The sequence below is a fragment of the Puma concolor genome, chromosome C1, assembly GCF_028749965.1.
Source record: "Puma concolor isolate L17-30 chromosome C1, mPumCon1.1.hap2, whole genome shotgun sequence".
Classification (NCBI taxonomy): Eukaryota; Metazoa; Chordata; class Mammalia; order Carnivora; family Felidae; genus Puma; species Puma concolor.
Window position 1 is genome coordinate 29036325 of NC_141674.1, and position 15736 is coordinate 29052060.

General features: G+C 53.1%; 2 protein-coding genes across 2 annotated transcripts in view; one reads left to right on the forward strand and one right to left on the reverse strand.

The window, feature by feature from the left end:
- DNALI1 (dynein axonemal light intermediate chain 1) lies at positions 1-8588 on the forward strand. The gene is made up of 6 exons (XM_086716498.1): positions 1-192; positions 743-888; positions 2960-3129; positions 4313-4491; positions 4831-4995; positions 6860-8588. Exons 1-6 carry the CDS (start codon positions 112-114, stop codon positions 6893-6895), a joined length of 777 nt encoding a protein of 258 aa, XP_086572624.1. The 5' UTR covers positions 1-111; the 3' UTR covers positions 6896-8588.
- Positions 8548-15736, reverse strand: part of GNL2 (G protein nucleolar 2) — a 26245-nt gene continuing 19056 nt past the window's right edge. The window contains exons 11-16 of the mRNA XM_025934831.2: positions 14897-15055; positions 14572-14685; positions 10948-11396; positions 10544-10620; positions 9412-9497; positions 8548-8738 (exon numbers count right to left, since the gene is read on the reverse strand). Of these exons, the coding sequence (XP_025790616.1) occupies positions 8586-8738; positions 9412-9497; positions 10544-10620; positions 10948-11396; positions 14572-14685; positions 14897-15055 (1038 nt within the window). The 3' untranslated portion in view covers positions 8548-8585. The remainder of the gene's footprint in view (positions 8739-9411; positions 9498-10543; positions 10621-10947; positions 11397-14571; positions 14686-14896; positions 15056-15736) is intronic.

Consider the following 15736-nt stretch of genomic DNA (forward strand, 5'->3'; position numbering starts at 1 on the left):
CACTGCGAGCCCCGCCCAGGCCGTGAGGCCGGGAGAGGAGGTTTCCATGGAGACGGCAAACAAGGCGCATATTTGAGGGGCTGCCGCTGGCCTACTACCCCCGTCGCTGCCATGATCCCCCCTGCGGACTCTCTGCTCAAGTATGACACCCCGGTGTTGGTGACCCGAAACACGGAGAAGCGGAGCCCCAAAGTAAGGAGGGGTCTCAGGGGGCGTCTCAGGGGGCGGGGGAGCCTGGAAGCTCGGATACAGAAAGGTCCCCGCGTTGAGGAGGGGGAATCCCGAGGGATAAGGTTTGCAGCAACTGGAAGAGAAGGGAATTGGGATGGGGGAAGGAGGATGGGAGAGCTGAACAAGAAACCCAGATGGGGGACCCCAGAGGGCAGATTTAGGATGAGAAAGGAAGTCAAAGAGATGGATGGGGCTCACCCTTTTTCATAAGTAGCCTGGTCCAAGAACGGATCTGGTGGTGACTACTCCATCACTAGAGGCGTGAAAGCAGAGGGCTGAGCACCCTTGCCAGAAACGTCGTTCCAGGAGATACAAGCCTTGGGTCAGGGTGGGACCAAAGACTCTTCCTGGCTTCCTTCAGCTAAGACACAACTTCTGACCAGAGGAGAGATGGGGCAAGTGAGCTGGGAAGAGGGGAGGGGTGTTGAGTAGACCTGGAGCAACCCCAAGGGCTTGGATGTGTGGATTTCAGTGCCTGAATGACCTCCTGCCCTATCTTGTCTCTTCTCAGGCACGGCCGCTGAAAGTCAGCCCCCAGCAGCCTGGACCCTCGGGTCCGGTCCCACAGCCACCAAAGACCAAGCTTCCCTCAACATCCTGTGTCCCAGATCCTACGAAGCAGGCAGAAGAAATCTTGAATGCCATTCTGCCCCCAAGGTAAAAAACAAAAAAGCAAAAAAAGTGGGCGCGGTGGCTGACAGAAAGCCGAGGTTTTGCATTCCAGTGCTCCGCAACTTAGGAAGAGGCACCCTGTCTCTGTTCCTGGCCAGGATTTCCTGCCAGCATCCCAGAACTCCTAGAGCTTGCAGATGGCTGGATCCTGGGAGGATGGGGGGGGACCTCTTCTCTGCCATCCTCATTTCCCAAGTGCTCTAACCCAAGCCTGCGGCTTTAAATACCACCTATATGCTGATGGCTCCCAAATGTGTTATCCCCAGCCCTGTCCTTTCCTCGAAACTCCAGACCCTGCTTTCTACTGCTTTCTCATGATCTTCATGGAGGTGCCTCATAGACATCTCACCCTTCAGCATGTCCAAACGAAATCACAAGGCATCCCTCTCCCCACCTACTCGTCCCCAGTCTTCTCCTTTCTACTAGCAGCTCAGGCCACCCTGCGTTCCTTTTGGTCTCTCACATCACACGTCCTATCCTTCATCAACTTGTTTTGGTTCCGCCTTCAAACGGACATCCCCAATCCAACCACTTCCCACCGCCTCTGCTTCCACCATCTTGTTCCTCGTCACTGTTTGTCACCTACAGTGGCCTCCTGTCTGAAAACCTTGCTTCTGCTCTTTGCCCCTACGATGTATCCTCCGAACAGCCCCGAAATCACAAGCCAGATCATGCCAGTCTTCTACCAGGAGCTCTTTACTGGTTTCCCATGTGACTCAGGCTAAAATCCAAAGTCTTTAGAATGACCCGGAAGCCCTGGCATGATCTCGTCCCTCACATATCCATGATCTCGTCCCCTGTTATTCTCCTTCTTGTTCAGTGTACGAATGCCATAGGGGTATCTGCTCACTGCTTCTGAAAAACCTTCCATCACCCTCAGGGCCTTGACGGTTGCTGTTCTTACTGCTAAGGATACTCTTCCCCTGACGTCCACCTCATTCCCTTTGTCTCTTTCCTCGGGTCTTGCTCAAATGTGATTTCCTCAAGGGGGCCTTCCTTGCGGATCCTTGTAAAAGAGCACATTCTGCCTTCTTCACCATCCCCTTACCCTGCTTCTTCCTCCTGCAGCCGCATTGATCACTATCTGACATGCTTTGTTGATGATTCTTATGGAATCGGTTGACAGTACGGTTTCGAAGGCTGTGAGGTAAAGAGAGACTGCAGTCTTGCCTGAGATGGAAGTCAAAGAAGGGAGGGGTGATTTTTCAGGTGGTTCTTTCCCATCAATAAAATGGAAATCCTCGGGGTGCCTGGGTGGCTCAGTCGGTTAAGTGTCCGACTTCGGCCCGGGTCATGGTCTCACGGTTCATGAGCTCGAGCCCCACGTCGGGCTCTGTGCCGCCAGCTCAGAGCCTGGAGCCTGCTTCGGATTCTGTGTCTCCCTCTCTCTCTGCCCCTCCCCCACGCGCGTGCGCGTGTGCGCGCGCGTGCTCTCTCTCTCACTCTCTCTCTCAAAAATAAACATTTAAAAACATTTTTTAAATAAATAAGTAAATGGAAATCCTCCCCCCACAGTGATTCTACCCTCAGGCTCCCTCCTCGTGGTTCTGGAACCTGGCCATGCCTCTGACACAAGGTCTACTATAGTGGGGGCTGGGGGCGGGGGCCACATAGGCACACACCTTCAGGCACACACCTCCCCACTGCACACATCTGCCCCATTCTGGCTGGCAAGGTTCATGGTGCCCTGTGCCTCCCACCCCACAAGTCAGTGGGGGAATTCTCACTGGGCCTTCTGTTCCAGCCAAGCAACAATGCCCATGAATCTGTCCTCAACCCGCTAGATTAAGATCTGGAACACAGGTGATGTTTTCACGGGGACACGTAGGAAGGTAGAGTTGGCCCACAGCTAGGGGCCCCGTGGAGGTGGCTTAGTGGGTGTGGCTCTGGAGCCATAGGCTCCTCAAGGAAGAGAGGGGAGTAGAGGATTGCGGCGGGCTGGGGACCGAGCTGCCCCCTCGCTCCCGCTCAGAGAGCTCAAAGGGCCGCCTCTGCTCGTGTCCCGAAGACCCTGTGGTCGATGGGCCTGCTCAGCCTTGCTGTGTCTGTGCCACAGGGAGTGGGTGGAAGACACGCAGCTATGGATCCAGCAGGTGTCCAGCGCTCCCAGCACCAGGATGGATGTAGTGCACCTGCAGGAGCAGCTGGACCGGAAGCTGCAGCAGCGACAGGCCAGGGAGACGGGCATCTGCCCCGTGCGCAGGGAGCTGTACTCGCAGTGCTTCGGTGAGTGGCGCGGCGTGCGCGGTGGAGGTCGGGGTGGGGGGGATCCGACGCACATCTGCCGCCCCCTCCCCTTCCCTTCGAGCACCATCCCCAGCCCCGAGCGTCCCTGAGCTGCAAGCCCACCCCATCCCGGAGTCGTCTTGTGTCCCCCTACCTGCCCCACACCCAGGAACTGCCAAACGCGCCTCCTTCCCGCTCTTTGCCCGCCGACCTGACAACCCGGTTCCTAACCTCTCGGCAAATGTTCGGAGGTAAGATGAGAACTTCCGTTCTAAGTCTTTTTCTTTTCAAAGATTTTTATAATAAGCATATGCTGATTTTTTTAAATCGGAACAATTAACGTGCTAGATTCATATCCATCGACCAATATTCCAGCCCTTGGGCCGGGGAAATATTTCAGGGTAACTTACTGTTAACTGACAGTCACGAACGATTTAAGTGATCGTGTCAAATGGCTGTCCCCCAACCAAACTCACTGGCCCCTGTGGACTCTGACGTTCAGACTGCCTCCAAACCCTGAGGCAGCTGCAGGGGCTGGCAGGCTCCCTTCAGTGTGAGTATGATTAGGGTCTGCTCTCCAGGTCGGCATTTACGGAAGAGATGGGTGGGCAGGCTCTAAATCCTACTGTTTCCAGCCCCAAGCCCGTCCAGCTGGAGGGCACACAGGATTTCCCTGCTGCTTTAAAGCAGACGTCACGGGGTGCCTGGGTGATTCAGTCGTTTGGGTGCCCGAGTCTTGAGGTCCAACTCATGAGGTCATGATCTCACAGGTCGTGGGATCAAGCCCCATGGCAGGCTCCGCACGGTCAGTGTGGGATCCTCTCTGCCTCTCTCTGTCCCCCTCCCAAAATAAACATTAAAAAAAATAAAAATAAAGCAGTCATCACCTTCAAACTGAAAAGTCCAATTTCCATGACTAGTACCCTGGAGGTTTTGCCTGAGGGTGGAAGAGAGGGGCCTCACGGCCGCAAACAAACCTGGGGGCACCTGTCTCCCTCTGTCCCGGGCCCCCAAGTGCCAAGTTCAGAGCAGTGGCTGTATGGCAGGGCTCCTGGGGCCTCTGTCTCCAGGTGAGGAGGACACACGCTAGCACCCTCCCCAGGAGGGAGGGTGGTTAGCCGGAGACGTGGTGTACTTCCCTCCTGCCTGCCCTCCTGACCTCGGTGTGTGTGTGCTTTGGAAGATGAGCTGATCCGGGAGGTGACCATCAACTGTGCGGAGAGGGGACTGCTGTTGCTACGAGTCCGGGACGAGATCCGCATGACCATCGCCGCCTACCAGACCTTGTACGAGAGCAGCGTGGCCTTTGGCATGAGGAAGGCGCTACAGGCCGAACAGGGGAAGTCAGACATGGAGAGGAAAGTGAGTGGGGTTGACCCTGGAGCTTCAGCCCTCTGTGACTCTTCTGTCAACCTCAGGGTCACATGCTTGTCGTTCCAGACGACATTCTGACGACCGAGGGTGCCATCCCCTCAGAGGGCACCCGCCCCCTCCCCCCCCCCCACCCCCCCGCTTCCCCCGGGGTTCAGCCTCCTCTTGGCTGTGCCATGCCAGTCACTGACCTCCCACTGGGTGGCAGTACAGACCCGGGCCACGTCTCAGGTTGGACAGCTGTGTCCCAGGTCCCCTCTGAGGCCCAGGCACTCACACCGCCCCATCCTCTTGGCAACGTCCCAGGATGACGGGAGGTTCTGTCCTCAGATTGCAGAATTGGAAACGGAAAAGAAAGATCTGGAGAGGCAAGTGAACGAGCAGAAGGCCAAATGCGAGGCCACCGAGAAGCGGGAAAGCGAGAGGAGACAGGTGGAAGAGAAGAAGCACAATGAGGAGATTCAGTTCCTCAAGCGGACGAATCAGCAGCTGAAGGTGAGCCCCGTGCAGGCCCGGGTGGAGGGGCTCCTGCCCGCCCCCTCCCCCACCCCGGCCCCACGGCTCTGTTTCCTGCAGGGGACTCCGAATACTTGTCCACATGTACTGCCAAGGACTAAAGGAAGCTGGGGGGGGGGGGGTTGCGGGGGGATGCAGGGTGAGGGGTCATTACACAGATTCTCCACCCTTCTGTCTCTGGAGGGGGGGCTCTGAATTTCCACGACCCCTCAGTCTGGCTCCTCAGCCCCTCCAAGTGGATGGTTTTGTTGCCCTTGGAAAAGTTGCCCAGCGTCCAGGAGAGGTGGATATGGCAGAGTGGAACTTCTCTCCCGTTACGGCTGGCATTCTGGAGCCTTCCTGGAGTGGGCGGGATGTCTTCAGCAGGCTTTCGTGGGGGTGCCGTCCCGCCTGCAGCCCCCTCTGAGGCACAGCATTTGGGGCCGGCAGGGAAGGAGAAGAACCATTTGAAGTCAGAAACCCTGCCCGGGTGTGTGGTCAGAGGAACTCAACTGTAGGTATTTTTCCTCCAAGCCCCTTTGCCGGTGGTTTACTTTTATCCAGCTGAGCTGAGATAGGGGCCAGGCCTCCCAAACTCCAGGCTCTCCGTGGGATCTAAAGGTTCTCAAAGGCTGTGCCCCCAGAGCAGCGGCAGCATCACCCGGCAACTTGGAGAAATACCAACTATTGGGCCCATTCCGGATCTACTGAATGAGAAACTTTGGGGTTCGGGCCCAACAACCTAGCCAGGTCTGCAGGTGATTCTGGTGCTTGCCTAAGTTTGCGAACCACTGTTCTAGATAGGGGACCTGTTGTTGAGTGGCCGTCTCCCACGGCCCTGGCCGCAGGGGCCCCTGGGTGGATCTCCCTCCCCTCCCTAGTCTCATGGAAAGCTTACATTCTTGGATTGGCAGGCCTCTTGGGGCTACACCAAGGACAGGCATTTGAGATAAAGAGGGCTTGTATTAACTGCTAGTGCAGGATGACAGATTCTCTCGTTGCTGAGTTTCACGAAGAAAAGCTAGACACTTCACAGCCGGCCACGAATCTGTTGACTTAGCAGCCTCTGAAGCTGCGTGCCTTATCTGCCATGTTCCTTGATCACCAGCCCGAGTTCTTCAGTTCCCCCTACAGTACCCGCAGCCAGAGCAGAGCAAAGCAGAATATCTTGGCATCTTTCTAACATTTACAAGCAACCTTGTCATCCCCTGGGTGAAGGACTCTTTAGAAGTGAGTTATTTTTATTGGCTCCAAGCTGCACTGCAAATAAAGCAGTGTTTGCAGTCCCCAGGATAGACCTACTTGAAGATCTGTCCACACACCATGATAGTAAATTATGTTACCGGCTGCTGGAGGAGCAGAGTATATAACTCCCGAGGGCCTTGAGCTTTACATACAAGATGGGCAGCTCCCTACTTACTGGTAGCAATTCTCTCTAATTGGGTGTCAAGTTGTCTCGGTGGCTGAAAAATTGCTGTTTCCCAAACCTCTTGTCCCAGCACAAGAGCTCCCAGGATCCCAAACCAGAGAGCCAAATGTTTAACTTAGCATTTCAGGCCTGAAATCTGAGCCACGAGAAACCACTATTTCAACAACTTTTATTCAATTTCCTTTTCAATGCTTTATGTTCTACACTGAGCCATTATTGTATGGAAACCAGGACAGCTCCGGTTTCTCCTAATGTAGCAAGACCGTATGCCAAGCCAGACATCAGCTAATCTAGAAAATATGGAATTGGGAATGAAGGGAAAAACACTTGGAGGGGCCGCGTCGGATTCTTCTTCCCAGAGCCTTTTATCACCTCTCAGCTATTTGTTAGGCTGCAAACTTCAAATAATTAACGGAGTTTGTTTTTGTTTTTCAGGCCCAACTGGAAGGCATTATTGCACCAAAGAAGTGATAATTTCCATATGGGTCTCAGCAAGCACTGCTACCCCGTCATAAGCCCGTTGTAATAAAAAAAAAAGCTAGTCTCCTGAGTGAACAAGCCATACCCTCCCCTGATCACCACCCACACGTTTGTCAGAAGTCACACGTGGCCCCAGTGTCATGAACACCTAGGTCTGGCAGCCAGGCTCTCGGCCGGGCAGCGGAAGGTGGCAGTCTCTGTACGTGGCCAACCTTGGGATTCACCAACCCGAGCAGTCAGGCTTTCTGCCCCATCCCTCGCAGGTGAGGCAACGGCCCTCCCGCCACTGCTCCACGCTGGCACTTATTTCTAGCTAAATGAAGCTGCTTCCCTGCCCTGGTCCACGATTTATCTTAGACCTGAACTTGGGCTTCTGGGGCCTGTCTTTCCCTTACTTGGTGTCTTTCACCACCCCTACCCCAGTGCAGTTCTAGTGGCTCATTTTGGAGATTTGGGTTTATATGATGTTGTTTTATCCTTGCCCACCTAGCCCACCACGCCTACATTCCCAGTTTGCCCAGTTGAGGAGGCGCCAAAGGTGGAGTCAAACCCGCCTTGAGAAAGTAAATGTTTGCTGGGAAGAAATACAAGTCACAAGGTCCCCGGTGAGCTGCCTGCACCTCGGCCCCTGCCCGCCGATTTGGTTTGTTCATCTTATTCTGCAGAAAACCAACCCCTGACCCTACACCCCTAACTGGCTGGGGTTTCACAACTGGAGAGGTACCCAGACCTCACATGCAGCTCTAATTATTAATGGTTAGGCTATGGCCTGTAGACTGCACTTTAGTATTCCTTGTAAGTTAAATCCAAAGTTTGGAGGCCCGTAAACCCAGAAGAGGAAGCTTTAATTTAGGGCAATCCGGGTGGGCCAGTGCAGCAAGATGACTCCATCATTCATTTAAATTTCACAAGGAACACACCTAAGGAGGCACTGATGTGTCCACTCGGTTGGAATACCTCAAGCTGCATTCCCAAGGAGCCAAGGAGGACTCTCCTTAGTGGAGTTTTGACCCGACATCATCCCAGTGAAGGCTCCAAGGCTCCCTGGAAGAATCGCATTCCTACAGGAAGAGCTGTGTTCCCAAACATGCCCCACGCAGCTCTAATCTCAGATCTGAAGTCACAGCTTTCACCCTCCTCCGGGTGCCCTGAGGGGACTCTAAGACCCCACCATAAGAGCCTGGCTGGGCTGTCACCGTCGCGAGACAGAACTCTGCTGAGGTGTGCTGGTTCCAGGACTCCTTGGATGTCAAGCACCTACGTCCTGTGGCCAGCTAACAGACACAGTGACAGACAACTGAAGATGCTGTCACTTCTTCGTATTTTAAAGCTTAGGCCGTGTACATTACATCCTTGAGATTTTCTCGTTTTTACGCTTCTGTTTCAAACTGCTAATTGCTAGTGTAAGAGAAATGCCGCTCTCCGTTCTGTAGACCTCATCTGTTTCCGTCAGACGCGCAGGACATGGCTACGCTCTGGAGGAACCAAGAAGTGCCAGCGGACCCCATCACGGAAAGCCCTGGGGGCGGACAGACTGTTTTCACCAGCACTGGTGAATGGTTTCAACTGTCAAACCTCAGAACAAAAGCATCATGGCCTTAGAAATGCCAACCGGGCATGAAGAAAATGAACACAGTTTCTAATTGCCTATTTCTGTATAATTTAATAAACTTTTAAAATGTTACTGCTTATGTTTGAATTTTTTGTGTCTGTGTTTCTGTCCCTCTGAGTCATTGGTCTTCTTTTTGTTCCTGTTCCTGTTTTTCACGTTGTGTGTTTCATAGTAGCGGACGCCAACTTTCCTGGACTGCTGCTGCCGCGCTGCTCGCCTCCGCTGTAAAAAAAAATGGCAAAGAAGACAAACCGATCAATCTCAGAAGTCACAGAACAGGCCCCTCTGTTCCTCTGTGCCCCATTCCTATACTGCTCTCCCAACCAGTGGAAGCAGCGCTCACAAGGGAGGGCTCCCCTCCCAGACCCAAGTGTGCCCTCCCACTGTAACCCCCGACAGCTCTACAGACTGTCGTCGGGTCATCCACGCTGGAATCTTTCCTACTGCACTCCCGACCAGTGGCCCTCTGGTCTAAGGGTAAACACTTCCAGGAACAAGCTCTTCCCTTCCCAAGAAGGCCCACTCCAGCTCTGAAGAGCCAGTTACTACACTGAACTTCACAGAGGGCAGGGATCTGTCGGCCTGAACAGCTCTGCTCATCACAGAAAACCAAGCCACATAAAACCAGAGGACTTTCTAGAGGACAGTCTACATGTTTGAGGGCAGCGATGAGAACTCCTAAAGCATAAGACATGCTCAAGGACCTTCATCCAGTGGGCCAACTCTTGATCCTGTCTAACTAACCTCAACTAGGTCACTTAGGACTGGGGTTCCGAGAATTCAGCTCCAGACCATCACTTTTAGAGAGCGTCGTCTCTTAGGAAATGGATTTCTCCTCTCTACTTTCTAGACCTGGGTGAAGTTTAAGACCAAAACCAAGACCAAAACCACGTACTTCCTTAGATGTAAGCATCCTGCGAGTTTTATCTGAACGGTCCTCTTCCCTCTGTGCCTTCCGCTTCCTTCCCTTTTTGGTAGGTGCTGGAAACAATACATGAGCACAAAGAAAACAAACAGGAATTCTCTATTCAAAATGTGTCTGTGAATCCTAGGGTGGGAATGAGCTTGACGTGCTGGAAGACCAGTGTGCATGGAGTGTGGGTGGGCACAGCACAAAGCGGGGTGAGACAGGGCGCCTGGGTGGTTCAGTCAGTTGAGCGTCTGACTTCAGCTCAGGTCATAATCTCGTGGCCCATGAGTTCGAGCCCCGCATTGGGCTCTGTGCTGACGGCTCAGAGCCTGGAGCCTGCTTTGGATTCTGTATCTCGCCCTCTCTCTCTCTGCCCCTAACCCACTCGCATTCGGTCTCTGTCTCTCTCAAAAATAAATAAATATTGGGGCGCCTGGGTGGCGCAGTCGGTTAAGCGTCCGACTTCAGCCAGGTCACGATCTCGCGGTCCGTGAGTTCGAGCCCCGCGTCGGGCTCTGGGCTGATGGCTCAGAGCCTGGAGCCTGTTTCCGATTCTGTGTCTCCCTCTCTCTCTGCCCCTCCCCCGTTCATGCTCTGTCTCTCTCTGTCCCAAAAATAAATAAACGTTGAAAAAAAAAAATTAAAAAATAAATAAATAAATAAATAAATATTAAAAAAAAAATTATTCTGGAAAAAAACATAAAAAGAACAAAGTGGGGTGAGGCTGGGAGGGTGCCAGGCTAGGAGGGTCCTGGTGGGCCATGGCAGGATTGGCATTTATGTCATAGAAACGCACTCCTGATGTAGAAGCTGTGAGTCCCAACGGAGTAAAGAATAAATACCTGATCCACCCCCCTTCCCCCGAGAAAATCTGCTGACCCACCCCTAGATTATAAGGTTACTAAAGTACTCTTCTTACAGGAAGCTTCCTGAATTAATCCCAAGAAACGTGCAGAATAAAAAGTGAATAATCCAACCTGTATCATGAACAGTACATGGTGCCAGTTACGATAAATATCTGTGTGGATGACGGCACGAGAGAGGACAGAGAGATTAAAGCTCGATTCCCCATAGTTCTGAAGACGCAAATCGCATGCCAGTGGTTGCACTATTTTACCTGTATCTTCCACTTCTTCAGCTGCTCCTTGCTCTTCAGATTTTGCAAAAACCTTCTCACTTAGTCCCTTGGATATTCTGAAACAGAAAAGCCAGGTAACAAAGCTGCCCGCCAGCCCCCTTGACTGCCCAAATCACGTGCCCACCCGGGGGCTGTGACCACCTGGGGGACCACCTTCTGCGCACGGTTGCCACCCCCAGCCCGCCCAAAGCCGCTGGGCCTCTGCCGAAGACTGAACTAAAGCTTCTCACACTTCACGGAGCTGCACCTTAAAAACCCACAGATCACTTTTTAAAAATGGCAATAACTCCCTTTCACGCCCCATAGAGCCGTGGCTCCAGTACGCATGGCAAGTGTTTGAGAAAAGAACGAGCAAACCGCAATTGGTGAGATGAGGCTGCTACCTGACTGCTGAAAACTTCTTAGCTTTGGCTTTGTTTAAAAATCTCTGATATTTAGCGATCTTCTCATCCAGGGCTTTAATAACCGCCTTGGTGTCATTCTCCGTGTGTTCTTCCTGGGACTCCGGGCAAGACTCCTCCTCTTCGTCTCCTGGTAGCTCCTGTGCCTCCTCCTCCCCTTCGGAAAAGCTCTCAAGCTCTTCGTCAATATCCGACATCTCCAAAGGGACCAGGTCATCCCCCGAAAACTGAGGCACGACATTGATTTTGCCAAAGTTCTGCCGAACTCGTGCCAGGATCTGCTGCATTTCCGAGTCAGCGTCACAGCGACTGTTCTCTTTTTCCTTCTCAGTGACGGGCTCCGATGCTTCGCCTACAGCTGCCGTGATTTTCTCTTCTGGGTTCTTCTGGCTTGTTTCTGTGGGGACTTCCAACGACGAGGAGGATGGGAGCTGCTGAGGCCAGACAACGGGGTGCAGGTGGGGGAGAGAGACGGGATCAGAAAATGCAAACCGTTTCTGGCCTCACACCTGGCTCTCAAACGAGGGAGTCCTCTCCCCGGGACTAAGGAAAGTACTGAAAACCCCACACTGGAGTCGTGTCGTTCATCTCCCGGGAGCCACGGTGCGTCAAGCCCAGAAGCCGGCACTAAAGGATCAGAGGGACTCGGCTGCGGGGCCCAAGGAAGAGCCAACTGTGGGTGTTTAACCAGTCACACTATCAGCCATTCCCCACAGTGTGCGACTCCCTCCGCCCCACCTGAGGAGGGCAAGGGACGGGGGTGCTGAGGTAAGCACGCATAAGAGGGGCGCACATAACCGCCCGAGAGCAAAAGCAGAGCACTGCTCGGGGCGCAGGGACAGGCCCCGGGAGGAAAGGTGTGACCAGGAGGGGCCGGGCCGGGGGACACGCCTGTCTGAGGTAATTAAAAGTGAAGGAGAAGCTCGTGCCAGGCTTTATCCCGGTGCTTCGTGCTTGTAGCATCGTTTTAACCTTGCGGCAGAGACTCCTGGAACTTTAGTGATTTTTCCGAAGGCAAGGGTGGCTACACAAAGTGCTAAATAAGTCAGGAATTCAGAAAATTCAGGAAGTTGCATACAAAATTCGCAGGTACGTTTTTATACCCTTTCCCTCAGCTAAGCGTATAGCGTTTGCGTTCTGAAGGAGTGTCAGCCACTACCAAGAAGAATAAAAGAAGAAAATTGCAGACTGGGGGAACTAATGATCTGACACACTCAACGACCAGACACGAAGAGTCCAAGATCGCCCCACCGTGTACACACAGGGTCACAGCAGACCCTGCCAACGTCTTCCTCCCTCACGTCCAGCAGCTGGCGAACTCACGACCGTCCAGCGGCTTCCCACCACGTCGCCCTGCCCTTGCCCACGTGGGTCCGGGTCCGGGTCCAGCCCCACGACCTCTCCACACTGCGACCGCAGCACACTTGCTCCCACTCAGGTGCTCCGGGTGGGGGGCAGCCTCTGTCCACACCCCTCTCCCCTCAAGATACCCGCAGGGCTTCTGCCTCCTACCGTTAAGGGCTCCACCAAAACGCCACTTCCTCAGAGGCCACCCCCAGCCACCCCACGTATAAGAACACTCTCCCATCTCCCAAACCCACTTCCCTGGTCCTGTCCTCCTCACAGTCACTGGTACCTCCCGACGGAACATATTTATCTCTTTACTATCTGTCCCTGTAGCATAATAACGTATGTTCGGTCTTCGCACCAGAACTGTAAAACCCTCTGCATCTCCTGGGTACAGAAGGGTGTCTTTTGTTATTCATAACGAGTCCCTCTCCACCACCCCAGAGTTTATCTGATGAGATGCTCATGGTGGGGCCTTGCTTCAGAATGGGGGCTGGTCACCAGACGGACCAAGCACTTGATGAGAGGACTAGAGATGGAGTTTGATCACCGATGGCCACTACTTTAGTTAATCAGGCCTACGTAGGGGTGCCAGGGTGGTTCGGTCGGTTGAGCGTCCGACTTCGGCTCAGGTCACGATCTCACAGCTTGTGAGTTCGAGCCCCACGTCGGGCTCTGTGCTGAGAGCTCGGAGCCTGGAGCCTGCTTCGGATACTATGTCTCCCTCTCTCTCTGCCCCTCTCCTGCTCATGCTCTGTCTCAAAAATAAAACATTTAAAAAAAAAAAAAATCAGGCCTACGTAATAGAACCTCCACAAAACACCCTGAAGGATGGGGTCTGGGGAGCTTCTGGGCTGAATGGATTGATATGCTGGGAGGGCACCATGCCCAGAAAGGCCACGGGAACTCCATGCCACCCACAACCCCACTCCTGGCCCTACACATCTCCTCCATTTGCCTGTTCCTGAGCTGTGTCCTCTACAATAAACTGGCTATCGTAAGCAAACCCTTTTCTGAGTTCTGTGAGTTGTTTCAGCACATTACCAAACCTGAGAACCCCTGAATTTGTAGCTGGCTGGACAGAAGTGTGGGTGGCTGGGGAAGCCCATCTGCAGCTGGCCTCTGAAGCGGGGACCATCCTGTGGGGCTGGACCCTAGACCTGTGGGCCTGTGCTAACTCTCGGAGATAGTGCCAGAACTGAATTACTGGACACCCAGCGGGTGTCAGAGCATTACAGAATTGGTGCGGACAAACGAAATGCATCTGGTATCAGAAAAAACCACAAGCTCCTCCGCCGCCATCCGTATACACAGAAGTGCGATAGGCAGGGACTCCTCTAGTTTCACCGCAATACCGCCAGTGCCCAGCAGAGTGCCCAGCACACGGGAGATCCTCAGGACGCTTTTGCTGAATGAACCAATCAATGAGTGAACCAGGAACTGGGTATTTTTGGCTGTTTGGTGGCTTTAGGGGGAGAGGAAGAAAGAACACCAGTTTCAGGTATGGTGATGCTGAAATGCTGGAGAAAGTATTCAACTGGAAGTTTCTAGCTAATAACTGAAACGCGGAACGGATTTCAGGTAAGAGGGAACGAACCAAAGCTACACAAACCCGAAAGATCAGCATGGAAGTGGAACTTAAAGCCCCCTCTTCAAAAGACTCGGCAGAGCTCTGAAAAAGAGCCTAGAAACAGAAAAGCAAAGGGCCACGGTTGGAGCCTTGTGGTGGTCCACTGCCAGGGGGAGGGAAATCCAACAGGAAGGAAGCGTCTCAATTCAGCCCAGAGGCCCCAAATCTAAGACTTCTTTCCCGGACTATAAACTGTACCACTCTCCTTTTCCCCCTAATTACCAGCTTCTTGAGGACAAAAAAGTTATTTATTCCTATATTCCCCGGGCCTGGCATATTGTTGGGCCTCACAAATGTTGAGTCAATCTTGGAAATGTTCCTGTTCCTCAAGCATAAGGACAGACCCAGTATTGGAAAAGCACTTATAGTTACAGCCCTCTTTGTTCGAGGCCCCAAAGGCTGGTACTTAACCTCGGACTTCCACCACACATCTGCTTCCTGGTCTCCAAATGCCACCCCCACCCTCACCGCCACCCCCCACAAGGCCATAGCCACGGCTCTATGGAAGGGGAGACACTGGCATGGACAGACCACACAGGAAAAAGGCACTCCACAAAGGGAGGCAATCAAGGCACCACGCCTAGGGCAGGAAGCGTGCTCTCCAAAAGGCAGGTCTGCCCCGTTCTTACCTGGGAGGCTTCAGGGGGCTCTGCGTTGGGCGGCTTGACAAAGAAAGGAATCCGGCCCCTCTGCCAGTCATTGAGAACCATCTTACCCACAGTCTGCAAGTCTGGCTCTCCACCCTGAAATGCCACAGAAAAGACTCCCCATTAAATTCACAGGGCCAAAGCACCTCCTAGTGTGGGGGCACGTCAGCCGCCCCAGGTGCTCGTCACCACCGGCCTGCCAAGTTTCGGACCGCTCCCACCACACATACCCACAAAGGTCCTCGCCACATACACACGTCTGCCGTGTGACCTGCCCTGGTCTCAAGTCTCACAAACCCTCACTCACCTTCAGTAACTTCCCAGTCCGGAAAGCTAGCTTCTCGAGAAAGTCCTCAGCATTCTCCCAAGAATCAATCTTGTATGTCTTGCTGATATATTCTGGCTTTGCCCGTTCAAGTACAGCACCAACGTGGTCTTCGGGAGTCTTAATTTTTTCAACTTGAACCTAGATGTTCAGAGGAAATTTCTGGCTTACGAGCTTTATATGGAAGCAGTGAAGTTCACATCTGTAACAGTATCTGAAAATAGATTTCAACACCACGATGCAAGGGGAGCCTGGCAGGGGCCGGTCTCCGAGGTGGCCAGACGTGGTCAGGGGAAAGGAACACCACCACACAGCGTCCAGCCAGGGAGCCCGGCACTCAGCTGTAATCCCAGCTCACCACAAACTAACTGTGTGGTTCCTTCCGCAAGCAGTTCAAAGTTGGACTGTTTCATGCCAGTCGCGTACAGAAATGGTTAAAAGCCTGCCAATCCCAGGACACAAAGAGAATTCGATAGTTTAAGCAAAGAGGGGAGGAATGCGCGCAGGACGTATAGCCAGCAGCACTGGTTAAGGTCAAGTGGAACCATTTAAAGTTTTTGGTCATATTCAGAAACAAGTGAGGAAATGCCTGCCTGAGTTCCAAAATGACTCAACCCATAAACCCTCGAAGATGAATTATCACTAAACATAAACAGGCCCTGCTTCCCTTTGGATCCTGTGTGTAAACTACAAACTCTTTTGTGGGATGACATTGACCAGATATGCCCGTGGCTCCACCGACTCCTCAAACAGGCTTTAGCGGAATGGAGAGGCCGCCCTGCAGAGCATCACGTTCCTCAAGTTTGGTCAGACAGGCTGACC

Coding starts and splice junctions, on each gene's coding strand:
- DNALI1 (XM_086716498.1), top strand. CDS start 112: ATGATCCCCCCTGCGGACTCTCTGCTCAAGTATGACACCCCGGTGTTG. Junction 193..742: donor CGGAGAAGCGGAGCCCCAAA/GTAAGGAGGGGT, acceptor GTCTCTTCTCAG/GCACGGCCGCTGAAAGTCAG. Junction 889..2,959: donor AATGCCATTCTGCCCCCAAG/GTAAAAAACAAA, acceptor TCTGTGCCACAG/GGAGTGGGTGGAAGACACGC.